The sequence below is a fragment of the Syngnathus scovelli genome, chromosome 14, assembly GCF_024217435.2.
Source record: "Syngnathus scovelli strain Florida chromosome 14, RoL_Ssco_1.2, whole genome shotgun sequence".
NCBI lineage: Eukaryota > Metazoa > Chordata > Actinopteri > Syngnathiformes > Syngnathidae > Syngnathus > Syngnathus scovelli.
In genome coordinates this window covers 14878971-14895808 of record NC_090860.1, presented here as the reverse complement: position 1 = coordinate 14895808, position 16838 = coordinate 14878971, and the positions used below count along the sequence as shown (strand labels likewise).

Here is a 16838-nt window from a genome sequence, read left to right as displayed (position 1 = left end):
AAACAATTGTGGTGTCAGGAAATACAGTGTGACATATTTGACATTTTAGAAAAAGCTCTGAGGGAGGCCTTTTTCAAGCACAAGCACAAGCAGACAGACCAGCAGTGTCACTCCGGGTCAGGTCCCAGCAACAAACAATAATGTCTCATCATTTTCAGGGCACCCTGAAAAGTGGTTGTTCTGTTCCGATACGTGTCATTTTGCATTGGAAGCACATATTTTTACTTAAGTCTGTTCTGTTATCTTCTATAATGAAGTGAAAGATGAACAAAAATCAAATGCAGAATTTGATCTTAACCTTACGTAGATCTCGGGGGTGGTGTTTTGCGCGCAAGTTCCCCCTTGGCCGCACGGTCCGTATGGAAGCAGCTTTTTTCCACACCATGTTTTGCTGCGTCTGTCTTGCTATGCCTCAGCAGTTGAGAATCGGTCGGCTTCTGTCTGCTCTGAAGGGGAAAGCGGAGCTGTCGGACTCCACCTTGACTCTGTGGGGACCAAGGGTGGCGACGGCCTGAATAACAACACACGACACAACATCAAATAAACCTTGGACTTCCTTGACGTAGGGAATACTGCCACTCGCCAGCCAACCTTTCTGATAGCTGTCCAGTCCTCCAGGATGTCCAAGTCGGGAAGCATGTAGACGATATAAGGCCGTCTGAAAGGTTAAGGTTAAAACCTAAGAAGCAATTTTGGACATTTCTAAAAAGTCATGTACTGATGTCCGTTCAAAAGCGCCAAAGGATATCAGACACGACGGAAGGTCTTCTCTTCTTTTTATCGAGACTCAAGACATCCCTTCTCTTCTTCTTTCCCGATAGCTCGTCGTTCCACAGCTCTGATGAGAAATACACGGAAAATGTTTGAATGCCGCTTGCGTTTCTTTTTAATCAGTGGAACTTTGTAATGTAGAATATCATGAGTTTCATGTTGAGGCTAACTACTCTAAGTGTGGCGAGGACACTTTTCAGACATAAACCATTACCTGATGTTATATCTATGCTGTGTCTGTCTTCCTCCAATCTTCTTATTTTCTCCTCTAGTTCACTTTGAACCGTGTCAAACAGAAGCAGCTTCTCGCTCTGTACACAAACAAACAAACAAACCCATACAGCGAATGGGATCAAAAGAACCAAAGGGCTGTGCCGGAGGAAGTGCGAGCAACGCGTTGCCTTTCTCACCTCCCAGTGCTGGGACGCTGCCTGGATCTCACACTTGTATTTATTCTTCACAGAGTCCAAGCACAACTCTTTGTAGATGCCTGAAAGACGCAAGCGTTTGGCCACACACTGTATGACTACAGTGTGTGGCCAAGAGATTTTGTGACAGGTTAAGACGACCTACGTACCTGCCACCTTGGTGCGGACCTGCATGTTCTCCAGCAGCACGGCCAGAGGATCCAAATATTCTGCGGCACGGCCGGCCTCCACCTCTGTCAGCTTGCTGTTGACCTGAGTGAGCCGTTCCCGATACAACCTACATGCACACACACACACACACACCAAATATTGAATTTTTCACACAGCCTTTTATGGGCAAACATTTGCGTCTTACTGGTCTTTGAGATCAGTGAATTGTTTCTCCAGATTTGACATTTCATCCAAACACTCCATCCTTCTTCGCTCGCAATCCTCCTCATCCATTTCTGTGACATACAAAAAGTACACATTTGTAGTTGTCGCCATGTATTTTTTGTTTCAGTACCCAACTGCACCTGACTTCTTACCAGAGCTGTCTCCATCTTCAGACACAGAGGATGTTTCGGAATCCTCCTCCTCAGAACTGGATCCTTCTTGCTCCTGATCCTCAACCTCCATCTCCTCCGCAGTACCCTCCTTCTTCTCCCGGTCACGATGCACTGGCATAGCAGCAAATTTCTGCGAGAGTAGAAGAAAGGTTTATTTGCATGCTTGTCCCACGGCTAAGCCTCAATATCTTGAATATGCACGTTTTCCATTTTTGCTTCGAAAAATGGATGGATGAATGAATGCTGATTCCTATTGCGATATGATGCTGAAAAGTTTTATTTGATTCTTCTTGTGTGATCTGACTTGGGGTTCTTTTCTTGTTCCGATGTGTCGTTTTTGTTGTTGTTTATAGATATCCCAGTCATCTTTTTTGTTTACAAAAAGCCCAACTAACTATATAAATCTTGGTTTTCTTTTTGTGTACTTTTTAGTTTACAGATATCCCAGGGGACAGCATGAATCCGATTTTGTTTAAATTCTGATTTGTACTTTTTTGTTTAAAAATATCCCAACTAACTGTATAGATGTCATTGGTTTAATTTTTAATACAGACGTGCACTTTCTGTTCACAAATATCCCAGCGAACTGAATAAATCTTGTTGTAATTAATAATAAAAAATCTTGATATCGCTTTATACGTCCATATTGCAAGTCTCGCCAAACTATGCGGCTGGCAAAAGATAAACACGACAACAGATCGCAATGTTAGCCTTTAGCACGTTTAGCTGTGAACGGAAAGACTTGTTGCTATACTCATACGACGCATATTTAAATACCAATTTACGACCCTTAAACATAAAAACCCATCGAAGTTTGTTCCAGCACTGTTAATACTCTAGAAAATAAAATAAAATGTATTTTTCCTACCCTAAAAAGCTGCCCAGGAGCCCAAGAAATGCTAAAAACAAATCTCTTTCGGAGCAAACTTGAAAATGTTGGGAAATGTAGTTTTCCGATGAAACTCACGACGCGTGGACAGGGCTGCAAATTTCCAGTTTTACTACATTACCCAGAGTTCAACACTGGCTCAAGGCGCTCGAAAGGCGATATATTTGAGTGCGTGTAAAAATGACATATTTGTCTCCGGCGTAAAATATGTTGCATTTCTTTGCAATACACATACATATCCACAATAAACGGAGTAATGAGTGTGTTTCTTTTGGAATGTATCTTTTATCCTTTATGTTGTTGCCCCCTCCCTTTTCCGCCATGATGTTTTCTAAGTGAGCCCCTATGACTGAGGCGCTGAGCTCGCTAGCTGGCTAGCTAGCTTAGCTTAGCTCAGTAGCTCCATGAGCATTCAGGCTGCAGACTGCTGTGGAAAGGAGATGCAATGGATGGATGCTATACCCACTGCGGTCCACCAACTATGGGGCTTAGTGTAAATGAACGGTGTCCATTTGGACCCGGGTTAGCAAGGCGCCGCCGGATCAGTGCTAAAATCGTAACGAAGTGTGAGTGATTGCCTTTAGGCAGGAGGAGACGTCCTCTTGTTGTTGTTATTATTGGAAGATTAACGCTAGCCGAAGCGGTCTAAATTGCTACGTTTTCGAGCTAGCGCTTTCTCATTGTGTCAAATTTACTCCTGGAGACTCCAGCCTCAGGGATGTTTTCCAAAAAGCCTCATGGGGACGTCAGAAAGTCAACACAGAAAGTGTTGGATCCAAAGAAGGACGTCCTAACGAGGCTCAAACATCTCAGAATAGTAATAGGTAAGTTCAATATTCTTGTTGCGTTGCTAACGTTCATTAGTAGGGGACAGTCTTGGAATGTCATAGGAAAGTTACAAACACCCCCCCATCTTTGAAGATCATTCATTTATTGTAGCTTTTATTTGAGCTGATTTTTTTGGTCATCCAGTTTGTACACATTTTGTCAATCAACCCTGTTATGTCGTCAAAATCCTAACTACAATGAATTCAGAGGAGGACATTGTTAGGGTTTGAGAGAAGATGCTTCTTTTAGTTGCTTTAAGTATATAATATGCAATAAATGAACATGGTCTGTATAGGGCTGACTTCAGTACTTTGTGTGATTATTAAATGTGGCTGATTTGGATTACCATCACAGTTAACAAGGTGACTTGTTGAGTATGTTTGGATGAGTCAGTCAAGTGGAACATGTTTATGGCATCCATGTCCCAGTGTTTCCCACATATGTGAGGTACACACCCTCAACTTGCAGATGAAAACAATCTTCGCATTTCCTCTCCATGTCCTGCACAGTAGCTCAACTTCCTCTTTCCATTGTTAAGTCAGTCAGTCTCTTTTTCTCTCCCTCCCTCTCTGGGCACAGGGGTGTGTCTCCTTGCTGTTTTGGGAATCCAAGCCCACATAACACAAGCAAGCACACATTCTTACACTGTCGGTGCTTGAGAATGAGCCCACCGACACTCGACTAGTCCAATCCGTGGAACAATCACGGTGCTACAGGATGCGTGCAACAAAATTCACATGGGCACAATAAGGTGTGGCACAGTCTATTATGCAGAAAGATGTCTTAGTACATGTTGACACAGGGAACTCATTATCGTGTCCAGCCCAAAATGTTATGACATTGTCAGGAACCTTTTTGCGCTGCAGTAAATAGTAAATCTTTGTTGAGGCAGATCCCACAGGCTTAATACCAAGCTATCTGGTTGACTGCAGCAAACGAATGACATACTTCACAAGTTAGTTGCCCTGACTACTACATTTCTTGTTGTTGCATTTTTCTTCTACATTCTTTTGGTGGTTGGCAAACACTTTTGGTGCATTAGCAACATCTTCTTTAACAACAAGGATCTACTATTTAAGGCACAATCACAAGCGACCTTATTGGTTTGGGATGTTATGAGTGATTCAAGCAAATGGATCAAGAGTTCCATTTTTGTACACACGTATGTGGCTAATTCTTTTGCAGAAAATGCAGAGCCGCCAGAGCTGAAGCAGTTCTTTGACCTGAACTACTCCCATATCTACTATGTTTTCTTTGAGAACTTTGTCACCATTGAGGTTAGCCTCAAGCAAAAGGGTGAGTGAGTTATAGTACACTTTTCTAATGCAGTATCACTAACACTGAGTGGCACACCTTGTGAAGCAAGCAGCCTGCATCCGTATTCAGTCTTCCTATGATCCTTCAAAACAAACGTTTGCATTCATATGTGTTCAAACGGAGACATGTTAAAAATGATTTCTTTTTTTTTTTTTTTTTTTATTCTTCCCGCTGCCATGTTTTAGGTCACAAGTCTCAGAGGGAGGAGTTGGACTCCATCCTCTTTATTTTCGAGGTATAGTACTTGGATATTGTTAGAGGGCTCATAATGTGTCATGATTTTTCAATTTTATGGGGAAATAATGACAGAAGTGTTGATAATCTGCCTTTTTTTATAAACTTTTCTCTGCTCTGATTTCAGAAAATCCTCCAGCTCCTCCCAGAGAGAATCCAAAGCCGATGGCAGTTTCACAGCATCGGTAAAAAATGCAGCCTTTACTAAATGTTTTGAATCTGACGATATGATTTGTTGGACACATTTCTTTTTCAGGACTGATCTTGAAGAAGCTGTTGCACACCGGTAACTCTTTAAAGGTATTTGATTTCTTTGTTGATCCAAATCAAGACTACTACGGTACTCTTTTTTTTCTTCTCTCTTCCTTTTGCTAGTAAAATACACTCAGTGGTTTGCTTTGTGGTGCGCGCTGCAGATCCGTCGAGAAGGTGTGCGCTTGTTCCTGCTGTGGATGCAGGCGTTGCAGAGTAATGCTCAACGCGAGCAACTCTGTATGTTTGCCTGCCTAATTCCTGGCTTCCCGGCTCCACTCTGCCATGGGACTCCACGTACTTTGGACACTCTGATCAACCCACCGCTGAGCTTAACTGAGAGTGAGTAGAGGGGAATTCCTTCCATATGTTGGGATGGAGCATTGTATGTGTGAGGATATGGATCATAAGCTCCTCTGTATGAAAAGAGCTCACTTGATTATTTTTTTTATATATATATATATATATATATATATATATATATATATATATATATATATATAAAATATAATAATGATCTCACTTCAAAAATGGTTGTTGATTTTTTTCAATTGCACCTTTCAGCTCAAGTAACCCCAGAGGAGATCACGCCACTGGTTCATCCCCAGTCAGGTGACAAGAACCAGGAGGACCTTACCGCTTACTTTTTGGAAGCACTACTGAAATACATGGTAAACCAGGTATTATCATGACTTCTTACTAACACAACATATTTCTGGATTTGCCAAATAGTGTTTGTCATTAAGACAAATAAAGCCTTACTAACCTTTTGTGCAGTTCCTAACTTCCATTTGCCATGTTCTCATGCTGTCATTGTGCTAGCACGTCAACAAAAGAGCCGTTGTCCGTTTGACCCTATTTTTGTTGGTGTACTCAGCAAAAACAAACGGTTGTTTTGTGCTTGTGTCTTCCAACCAGGCCAAGTCTCTGGAGTGGCGTTGTAAAGAGAATCATGAACGTGGCTTTAGCTTCCTCTTTGGTCACTTCAGGAAATGTTACCTTCCTCACATCTTCCCCAACTTTGCTTTGGAAACGAGTCTCTACAACCCCATACTAGGTCAGTAAGCGACGCCGCTCGATATGGGCGACGCATCAAGCCATCCTTTTTCCTTTCAGAGGTTCCTCCCATGCGTCCAAAACCCTATTACAGTGTGGTGCGCAGGGAGCAGGACGGTGGCGAAGTTCTCTATTGCACCAAGGAAAGTTTTCTTCAAGCCCGAGTCATCTTCATCCGCTGGCTGGTTTCTTTTTGGCTCGAGCCGCGACCCAACACGCACACACTGATTCCTGGGACAGAAGGTGAAAACATCCCCAAGAACATACAGGTAATACACATCACGAGGGTGCTACCGGAAGTTGAAAGCATCATCGAGGCCTAGATGCGAACGTTTGAAAAATGACGCTAAACACTTACCAAAGGACTTGGTTTTCATCCGTCTACAGCGAGCGGCAGCCGGGCTCGCCGCTCGCTCTGCCGGCAGCTCCGAGGACGGCAGTGTCACCGGATTGCGGCCCGACAACCATCTTGAAGGGAGCGCGAGCTTATCCGGTCCAGGGGGAGGCAGCGCGGGCCTCGGTAGCGGCCCAACGGGGGAATCGGAACAATGCCACTCCAACACGTCCACCTTGACGGAGCGGGAGCCGAGCTCCTCCTCGCTGTGTTCTATGGATGAAGAGCAGCTGACGGACATGGAGGTGGTACGAAGAGTCCTGACCAGCTCCAGAACCAGCATCAACTTCATCACCGAGATCTTCAGACAGGTGAAGGAGCAACGGCTTCGCCCGCCAGTTCAGCACGTCGGACATGAGCTCAAGCTTACGTAGAGCGTGCGTTGCCGGCCGCCACGTCGGAAGAGTTGACACGTCTCTCGCTACCTCTGCAGGCCTTTCTCCTTCCAATGTGCGAAGCTGCAGCAATGCGCAAAGTGGTCCGTGTTTACCAGGAGTGGATCTCCATGGAGGACAAGCCAGTATTTATGAAAGAGCCAGAGGAAGGCCTGTATCCCATAGCAACAGCCAATAGTATGGACACAGGCTCAGAGAAAGATGAGGAGGTAACAAATGGGGTCAAATCAGTCACGTATGTATTAGGGAACGCCCACGCACCGATACATTTTGGGTCGGGACTTTCTCTCTTACTTTGTCAACTCACTCCGCACGTTTCAAGTCAAGTCAAGGAGTACAAAAACAATGACCCCTACACAAAAATCTTCTCCGCGACTGAAAACTCTTCTTTATGTGTGACATTGTGCAATTGGCAAAGCAAAAGCAACATTTTTTTACACAGGGCGTTTGTCGAATGTTCTTTTCACTTGCCTTCATCTGTTTTCTCTCGTAAGGGAATCAATCAAATGGTTGATAGTGAATTGTTGGAGTATAGCATTCATGCAGGAGTTCAGACTACACTACAGGTAAGGAGCATCCATCCCCAGTTGGAGAAGTGGAGTTGCCATCATAAGTGTTGTGTCTTCTCTCTAGGTATTTATCACCCATTCCGCCAATGTTTTTTTAATGGAGCCGGCCAACGACATCAAGTTCCTTCTCGAGGAGCACGTGGACATGTGCAAGCGAGTCTTAAACATCTACCGCAGCCTTGTCATGCACGAGACCATGGACCAGAAAACGTGGTAATGACACCAATGGGGGGGATCTTGCAAATAAGCAGAAAACACAATAATAATAATTCTTTAGCATTCAACAAAAACAAATAGCTTAAAGTGCATCCATCACAACTAGCAGCTTCTCTGTTTATTTGTAGGGAGCAGATCTTACTTGTCCTGTTGAGAGTGACAGAGTCAGTGATGAAGAGACCCCCATCCATTATGCCCCATGGCAAGAAGTGCAACACACTGTCAGGAAGGCTGGCTGGTCCCGTCTTTCAGGTAGGGGGGGAGGGAGGGAGGGAGGGAGGCGTGGGCTGGGACTCGCTCGCTCGCAGAAAAACCAGCGTTTGAATGGTGCAGATGAGTTTTCATCCCTCTCTCTCTCTCTCTCTCTCTGTGTGCAGACGTTGATTGTCGCTTGGATTAAGGGGAATTTAAACGTCTACATCAGCAGAGAACTGTGGGATGACCTCCTCTCAGTTCTCTCTTCTCTTACCTGCTGGGAGGAGCTGGTAACCGAATGGTCCCTCACCATGGAGACGCTCACAAAGGTGAAAGAAGAAACTTTGGAAGAAGCTTCCAACACTGGCGCTGCGCTTCAATCCTGTGTACCATTGCGCTTTAGGTGTTGGCCAGGAACCTGTACAGTGTTGATTTGAATGAGCTCCCCCTGGACAAGCTCAGTGAGCAAAAGCAGAAGAAACACAAAGGAAAAGGTTGCTCTATCACTGACAGACGTTATTTGTCAGAGCATTCTCCTGGCCTCGTTCTTCAAGAGCATGCCGCTAAATGTCTTTTCGTGATACTTCAGGCATAGGTTCAGAAGGCCAGCGGCAGATAGTGGATCGCTCCTTCTCTAAAGGTTGGAGCCGAGACCAACCGGGTCAGGCGGCCGCCATGAGGCAACGCAGCGCCACCACCGCTGGCTCGCCAGGCATCGAAAAGGCCCGCAGCATTGTTCGCCAAAAGACAGTAGGTGAGTCTGGTGAAGGAGAAATGCATCCTACCTAAACGGTAGGGGTGCTCACCTTCATACGCAGACATCTATCAGCTTGGCGGTAGTTTGCCTTTGTGTTTTTCCTCCTCTTCTAACTTTGTACTGGGCTTTTCAGAAGAGATAGCGGCCGTCACCTGCCTCTCCCAATTTTCACGCACCTCGCTCATCCCTCCCTCCCTCCCTCCCTCCCTCCCTCCCTCCCTCCCTCCCTCCCTCCCTCCCTCCCTCCCTCCCTCCCTCCCTCTTGGCCTCACTTTCCGCCCCTTTGCGTTGATGTTCCCAAACACCTTCCTCATTCCTCTTCCTACTTTCCTTGCCCTCTTTCCCTTCTTTTCTATTTCCTCTTCTTCTTCTTCTCGCTCCTTCCCTCTTTAGCCCTACGAAGCTGTTCTACAGGGGACTCTCTGCTGTCCTCAGCCTTTATCCGCAGTGCCAAGAGTGCTCCTGCTCTGGCTCCGCCTCTACCTGTCCTCCTTCACCACCACCACCACCACCACCCTTTACTACCCCCCCTTGCCGACCAGCTGGCAGGTAGACTTTCTTTGCACTTCCTGATGGCCTGCCTTCTGCCTGCTGTGTCTTCTCACATGTGTCAAAACAAATCTATGCTTGTGTGTAACAATGTCTCCCTTTTGCCCCAAGTCAAGCAAGAATGACTCATTTCACTCGTTTGTTCCTTTCCGCTTTCCGTCACTACAGCTACAGATAGTGTACGTCGAATCTAAAGCTTTGACTCACTTTTCCTGGTAAACATCTTAAGATGAAAGAGCGAAGATTTGAAGACGATCAGGCAAATTGGGTATACTACGACCTGCACGAATGGCCAAAAATGGCACCAAATTCAATTCAAAATGGCCCACTACTTCCAGTTCGGTTTAGGTTATTATGCCTCTCAATTTTCATAGATCCGGTTGAAATGTACAACCCCCCTGCTTGTACATTTGTGGCGTTTGTTCATTTCTGAACGTGCTACCGATCACACAAATGTCATCTAACCATGGTCATTGTCTGCCTTGTCATTTGGCAGACCTGGAGGACCCGCCAATCACACTGACATCGCGGCCATCTCGGATGCGCCATTCTTCCCAGAGCGACGAGAACCCTCAGAGCTCGTGTTCGCAGGTGTTCCAGGGAGCGGCTCGCGAGCCCGATAACCCGGCCCCTTCGTCGCTGGCGAGAAGCAGCAGCGCCTCTGACATCATGGAGCCTTTTATCGCCGAGCGGGTCAAAGGTGAAGAGCCGCAGGGAGATCCCGGTAGCGTTCCAAACCCCACTGATACTAGCAATAGCGAGGCACTCCCATGTCCTTCCCACTCCTCTTGTCCTACCCCGCTTTCTCTCCCCAATGGTGTCGTTTCCTCAACCTCAGAGGGACTCAACCATGCGAGCGAGTGCGGCCACGTCGGCCGTCAAAGCCGAGGTTCCGCTTGCGATTGGATAAGCGACTGGGATTCCGCCTTTTGTGCCGATAAGGAGATGGACGGAGAGGAGAATGCCCTAACCAACGAGGATGATCTATTCTCCTCAATTAGGCACTATCTCACTCACAGAGCGGCCGAGAGAAACGAGGCAGCAAAATTGGCGGCGAGTCTCGCATTCGAAAACGACATTCAAACATCCGCGGCGGTGAAAAGCGACACGCCTAGCGGGGAAACCGAAGCCGTCCGAGAGGTGCAAAAGGTTGTTGACAGACAGATTTCCAAGGAAGATAGGCAGGTAAGTAATTCAGTTCGACACGGTAGCGTGGACTCGGCGGAGGAGATTGAGGCGGAGCAGCGGAGCATCTACGAGTGTCTGGAAATGCAGTGTCAGTGGCCCTCGCTTGGTATGAAAGGGAACCTCCAAGGACACGAGGAGGAGAAAGGCAAAGGGGAAGTCGTCGTAGGTGGAGGAAACACCATCGACGGAGCAGATTGGGAAGGAAAAGGCGACTGTTGGAGCGAAATGGGAGGAGGAGGAGGAGGAGGAGACAAAAACCATGATCAAGACACAGCCACAACGAAAAAGCCCTCTTCAACCAAAGCGGAGCCTTACACGGTCCAATCGACCAGTGAAGCAATTCAAAGTCCCCAAGACTCAGCCAAGCCCAAGATGAGCCGTAACGCCAAAAAGCATCACTCGGGCGGCGTCCACGTGAGCTTCAGACCTTCCACTGAGTCGGTCCAGTTCCACAACCCCCTGGAGAATAAAGAGGCCCACTGGAAAGCCAGGCTGCGGCGCCTCAGTCACTTTCACACTCATAGCCACTCGGCCGGGGAAAGGCCGGGAGCCGGGACAGCGGGGAAGCAGGGAGCAGCAGGCCCTGCAGGTAAGTTGGCTGCTATGGCTCACAAGTCCGGGGGCCACGAGAGACTGCCGCTCGACGTGGCCAGGACAGCAGGTGCCGGCGACGTGGAAAACAGGACTGGCGCCGGAGCAGGGGACAAGGACAAACGTCAGCATCCGGCCGGATCCACTTGGGCGCCCGAGAGCCACTTTGAGGTCCTAACAGGCAGTTGCGGCGCGCCGTCGGGCGTGCGAGGCCGATTGGGACGCTCCGCCTTACGTTCTCGGGCTTCCCGTTCTCGCTCCCAGGAGCCCGGCAGCTCCGTCTCCCGCCACCACCAAGGGGCTCTTCTCGGTGGGGTGTATAAGACGGTGGTTCACGCTTTGTCCACCAAGCCCCGTCCCCGAGGTCAGGGGTCGTCCCAAGGTTCGTCGCCGCAGCGGCAAGGGCGGCCCGCAATGGGCGATGCTTCACTAAGAGACCTCTACTCCCATGTCCTGGGCTACTTTGGACGAAAGTCGACCACGCCAGGTGAGGATCGCAGCGGACAAAAGTGCTCCCAACGGGCACGACAGCAGTCCAACAACACCAGCGGACAAGACAGATACTCACAAAACACAAACATCCTATTTTCCTTTGTGGCTGTTTAACTGGTTTGTTATGACGGAATGACTTTTTTATTTGTTTTTATTTTTTTTTTATGGCTGAAACTCATCATCTTGCTGCTGGACTGAAAGTGTTTCCTCTTGAACGTGAGCCCCCTCCTCCAGCCTGCCGCCACCTACTGAAGACCCCTTCTCCTCCCATAACCTGTTCCCCTATCTGAGAGGCCCTCTCCGCCTCTTCCTGTCCTCCTTCTAAGGGTTGTGGGATTCTGATGCCCTCCTTTCCTCCCCCCTTGCTCGCCGTAAAAATGCATGTAACCTCCTTGTGCCCACCTCACCTCCTTCCGGGACTGCCTCAGCTCCACAGAAGAAAACAACAGTCACCCCCCCTCCCTCCCTCCCAAAAAAACTCCATACAAATCCATTCTAAATCATACAAATTTTTCTCAATTTTTACAATATGTTAGGATGCCAAAATATTTTTGATCAGTTAAAGTAGGGTTAAATGATATCTGCTTTAATGATCTTAATAATAATGATAATAATCAATGGTCATAGCATATTTTTGTAGTTTCCCTCTTGAACCACTAGATTGCAGCATAAATCTAACATTTTGTTGCTCTGTATTTTATTTTCAGAGCAGCTGGTTAAATGTACTTTCTAAATAGCTGCCCATTTTTTTTCCTAATTGCAAGGTCACCATTTCTTCTCAGTACATTTGAGCGCAGTGACTCATACAAATGACCGTGATGCCACATTGACTTTCTTTCTTTCTTTCGTTCATATATGCGTAGTCCTTGCTTATTTGTGCCGAACATTTTTTCAGGCCTTCTATTCATTTGTTCGGTCGCTCGTGTGCATGATGCCACAGTGAGTTTTGTTTTTACCAAATAGTCCACCGCCTAAATCCATAGTCCACATATGTTTTTGGGTTTTTTGCCCCCCCCCCCCATTCGTTTTGGTCCGTTGTATGGCTGTTTGCTTGGCCCTTGTGTCTGTTCAATTCTGTGGCTTCTGATGGTTCTTAAGGCGCCTGCTCTAACTGAAAGCATCATTGCACTAAACATTTGCATGACTCAATACGCTAATATTCACATTTCGTTGGCTACTACTCGAATATTTTCCCCATAGTCTGTGGCTAATATATACAAGATAAGGACGAAAACTGTCGGTGACTTTGTTGCGGAAGATCCACCAAACACTTTGTGTTTATCGTGTGACTTAATAGTCGGCCTTGATGAATAGCTGTTAAAAAAAACACCTGTTTAAAACATCTTTCCAAAAGACGCTAGCCATATGCAAAGTCTTTCTTCTCAATTTTCTAACGGTCCTCGAGAGCCCCTGTCCAGCCTGTTGTCTGCGTTCCCCTTTTCCACCACGGATTGAAATGATCAGGACCATTAGCACAGAGGTTTGCCTACCTGTGTTAGTTAAGTTTGCTTATCTGGAGCCTTGTAGAAATCAAAAGAGTGGCTTGATAATAATGTAGCCATTTGTATTTTGAAATGACCCCGATTGGTAGTCATCTGACCCAAGTTGACAGTCGGCAGCTTGCTTTTTGTGCATGGTGGTGTGTATTAACTGCATTGCTTCTCTGGTGGATTTGCTTGCTGCGTCGTGGCTTATTTTTAACAATTGGTCCACCGTTCACTTACTCCAGGGCCTCTCGTACATATACTACATACACTAGTTAGCATTCTGCAAATTTAGTAAGAAGTAACTATTGCATTCTTTTTCCTCCACAACACACCAGACACTGTGCTAGTCGATAATAGTCATTGTGTACAGAGCGTTAATGTCAACATAACAGTATGAGTGTTAAGTTTCTGTTTTGTTTTCTCTTTCTTTCTTTCTTTCTTTGTAGCCAACAAAGAGGAGGTGCCACAGAAGGCACGTCCCGTCTCCACTGATGTTGGAAATAGCAATCCTAATTTCTCTGATCTCATGGACGAGTTCATCCAGGAAAGACTTCGAGCGAAAGGAACAGTGGTCAGTAGCCTAAAGTGCACACGTACAGTATATATATATATATATATCACATTTCAATGTTTCTGTTTGATTTGCTCAAGGTGTCACAATGATCCCAGTTATCTATCCTTCTCTTTAGGAGCGGCGTGGCAGCAGCCCGGGCAGTCTCGAAGTTCCACAGGACCTGCCGGAGCTCCTTGAGGCGGGCCAGAGTCCTGGATCTCGAGCCCCAGATGACCTGAGACCAATTGATGATCCAGGGGTTCCTTCAGAGTGGACATCTCCCGCCAGCGCCAGTGGCTCCGACGTTGTCAGTTCCGACAGCCAATCGGACTCATTTAATGCTTTTCAGTACCCCGCGTGCAAGTTTGATAGTGAGTGCCTACTGTTTCAATATTTGAAAAAGGAATTCAGCTATAGTTACCTCCAAATATCCGCTTTAAAATGCATGTACTTGCTTTTGTATAAGTGGAAATGTTTCATCTTCAACCTCGAACGCTTATGTATTCCACTTTCCCTTTGAATAGATTTTGCATTTAATTCGGAACCCTTTGGTGGTGGAGATCGAGGAAGCTCATTGGACCAGGACAGCCTGGGAGGTGGTGTTGCTTGCGATGAGCACGAAGTGGCAAGTTTGACCACGCTCCATATTGACTCCGAGACCAGTAGCCTCAGCCACACGGTCACCGTCACTGGTTTGTCCACTCATTTACGGTTGAAAGAGGCGTTCATATCACAACTGCTCTAATTCTTTGACATCAAGCAGCTCATCGTTTGTGTTGATGTCCAGGTTCGGAGAGCGCCTCGCCCATGCACTCCCTCGGGGGCTCTCGTTCACAGACGCCTTCTCCGGCGACGCTGACGGCAGAGCACATTGCTCGCACACACTCCCACTCACACGCGCACTTGCAGCTGGATCAAAAACTCCACAACTCGGTGCTGCAGACTCCCGACGACCTCGGTAATCACCCTCGCTCGCTCGCGCGCACGTTAGGGAACGTTGTTTTTCTTTGATGTGGCGTCACGGAACGAACGATTGATGATGGATTGGCTCGTTGCTAGAAACCACCGAGTTCCCCGGTGAGGACTGTAGCGTGATGGCAGGTGGCTCCCTCACCGGATGGCACGCAGATGTTGCTACAGTAATGTGGCGGAGAATGCTGGGTATCTTGGGAGATGTGAATAGCATCAAAGACCCAGAGATCCACGCTCAGGTCTTTGACTACCTGTGCGAACTGTGGCAAAACCTCGCAAAGGTGTGGATGGACACAGACTCCAAAGTCGCACGACACCCAGAAAGGGCTCTACTCTAAATTTGATTGCGGACTATTTTCAGATCCGAGATAATTTGGGCATTTCTCACGACAACCAGTCATCTCCCCCACCGCCGGTTCTGATCCCGCCTCTTCGAATCCTCACTCCATGGCTCTTTAAGGTACGCAAGACTCAAGTTCACAACAACAGCCAGTTGCCGATCGCTAATAGTTGATCACATCACGCTTAAGCGGCTTGTGTCTGTTGACGTTTTACCGCTATGTTTGCGCCTCTCCACCCAGGCCACCATGCTGACGGAGCGCTACAAACAGGGAAAGCTTCATGCCTATAAACTGATCTGCAGGATTATGAAGAGACGCCAAGATGTGTCCCCAAACACAGACTTTCTCACTCACTTCTACAACATTATGCACCAAGGACTGCTGCATCAAGACCAGGTCCAGCAAACATTTGAATTGGCCCTCCTTGAAGTTCACATTTTGAAAAGTAGCAGCATAGACGCACAACGACGTGACCACAACGAACTGGTTTTCTTTCTTCTTCAATGTAGGACATTGTCAACACCATCATCAAGCACTGCAGTCCCAGGTTTTTCAGTATCGGTCTACCTGGAGCCACCATGTTGATTCTTGACTTCATCATCGCGGCTTCAAGAGTCACCTCTTGCTCATCGTTGAACGTAATGACTTTGTAATAGTACTGAAAAAACATGTCTGCAAAATTTGCCGTTACTGCCCGACTCTTGCCGTATAATCAATCCATAATCATTGTCTTCTTCCTGTCAAGGCTCCGAGAGTGGAAGCCCAGATCCTTCTGGGATCCCTCGTGTGCTTCCCCAACTTCTACGGGGAGCTCCCCGCACTTCACCCCCCCACAGCCGATGTGGCGCTTACCATGTTCCCGGACGTTAAGGTGAACCAAGAGTGCAAAGCTGCATGGGGTCCTCGCTGCACCGGTGTCCTGCCGCTAATGTCTCATCGGTCATTCGTTTGACAATTCCAACAGCCAATGGCTGTCATGTTGTTGTTTGCCGCTGTGTAAACTGCCCTTGTCATGCACGGCAGCGTCTCAGGCTTGCTCGCTGTTTCCAGACGAGGCAGGCAAAGATGTTTTGAATCGCTAAGCGGCCATTATCTCGGAGGGACAGGAAGCGTTTGTCCTTTAAAGCTATTTTATTTGCCCCGATTGGTCATGTTGCTTTACTAATGGTTGGACATCGACTGATCTTGACCAATGACATGTTTCTCTCGTGCTTTGTTTTTCCAGGAGCACATTATCAAAACTATAATGACCTCTGCCAGGGATGAACCCTCTGCTCCTGCGAGGTACGTAGATATGCATTTTATAATGCCAATTGAGGCTTAGCGGGAAAACAAACCTACGCTCGCTAAGTGGCGTGTTTCATCCGAAATACATTGTCTTTGAATGTTTGGCAGCGTATTTTGTCAACTCTTGGCAGATAACGTGTCGTGTTTGATTTGGATTTGTTAGGTGTGTGGCTTTGTGCTGTCTGGGGATCTGGCTATCTGAGGAGTTGGCTCATGGCACTCAACATCCACAAATTAATGATGCTCTGAATGTCATCTGTGTTACTCTAAAGGTCAGTAGTCGTCATTTGCGCTTTTTTTTTCTTTTTCCCCCCCTTGAACCACCAAGTACAATTTGGGTCAGTAAAATGAACATCATCTAGTCAAAATGCGTGATGGCAATATTTGTCTTTTCACTTTGGTGTCCAGTTGAGAAAGCCATAATGCTCGCTATGGTTGGTGGTTCTTGTAATGATTGCTTACAGAATTGGACTTCAACTGTGCAAACGGGCTGCTACATGTTACAATGTATGAAAATCAAAGTGAAGGT

The 16838-nt window shown here is 46.9% G+C and overlaps 2 protein-coding genes across 8 annotated transcripts in view; one reads left to right on the top strand and one right to left on the bottom strand.

Annotated features, from left to right (window-relative positions):
- Positions 1–80: 80 nt before the first annotated feature.
- brms1la (BRMS1 like transcriptional repressor a) lies at positions 81–2768 on the bottom strand. The gene is made up of 9 exons (XM_049741217.2): positions 2616–2768; positions 1727–1877; positions 1555–1645; positions 1349–1476; positions 1182–1261; positions 986–1082; positions 749–838; positions 592–656; positions 81–511 (listed from the first exon to the last, which is right to left on the bottom strand). Exons 2-9 carry the CDS (start codon positions 1863–1865, stop codon positions 413–415), a joined length of 789 nt encoding a protein of 262 aa, XP_049597174.1. The 5' UTR covers positions 1866–1877; positions 2616–2768; the 3' UTR covers positions 81–412.
- A 197-nt stretch (positions 2769–2965) lies between these two features.
- Positions 2966–16838, top strand: part of ralgapa1 (Ral GTPase activating protein catalytic subunit alpha 1) — a 33444-nt gene continuing 19571 nt past the window's right edge. For 2 of the 7 annotated variants that reach the window (XM_049741140.1, XM_049741142.2), the window contains exons 1-30: positions 2966–3460; positions 4650–4760; positions 4967–5016; positions 5143–5200; positions 5272–5315; positions 5432–5609; positions 5832–5947; positions 6186–6324; positions 6384–6592; positions 6711–7028; positions 7151–7321; positions 7607–7678; positions 7746–7894; positions 8026–8149; positions 8275–8421; positions 8496–8586; positions 8682–8846; positions 9243–9398; positions 9895–11664; positions 13603–13727; positions 13846–14080; positions 14234–14401; positions 14497–14667; positions 14769–14962; positions 15043–15141; positions 15263–15418; positions 15532–15660; positions 15768–15893; positions 16248–16306; positions 16473–16581. In XM_049741140.1, coding sequence (XP_049597097.1) covers positions 3355–3460; positions 4650–4760; positions 4967–5016; positions 5143–5200; positions 5272–5315; positions 5432–5609; positions 5832–5947; positions 6186–6324; positions 6384–6592; positions 6711–7028; positions 7151–7321; positions 7607–7678; positions 7746–7894; positions 8026–8149; positions 8275–8421; positions 8496–8586; positions 8682–8846; positions 9243–9398; positions 9895–11664; positions 13603–13727; positions 13846–14080; positions 14234–14401; positions 14497–14667; positions 14769–14962; positions 15043–15141; positions 15263–15418; positions 15532–15660; positions 15768–15893; positions 16248–16306; positions 16473–16581 — 5745 coding nt within the window. In that variant the 5' untranslated portion in view covers positions 2966–3354. The remainder of the gene's footprint in view (positions 3461–4649; positions 4761–4966; positions 5017–5142; positions 5201–5271; positions 5316–5431; positions 5610–5831; positions 5948–6185; positions 6325–6383; positions 6593–6710; positions 7029–7150; positions 7322–7606; positions 7679–7745; positions 7895–8025; positions 8150–8274; positions 8422–8495; positions 8587–8681; positions 8847–9242; positions 9399–9894; positions 11665–13602; positions 13728–13845; positions 14081–14233; positions 14402–14496; positions 14668–14768; positions 14963–15042; positions 15142–15262; positions 15419–15531; positions 15661–15767; positions 15894–16247; positions 16307–16472; positions 16582–16838) is intronic. The other 5 variants (XM_049741141.1, XM_049741144.2, XM_049741145.1 and 2 more) reach the window with 5 other exon arrangements.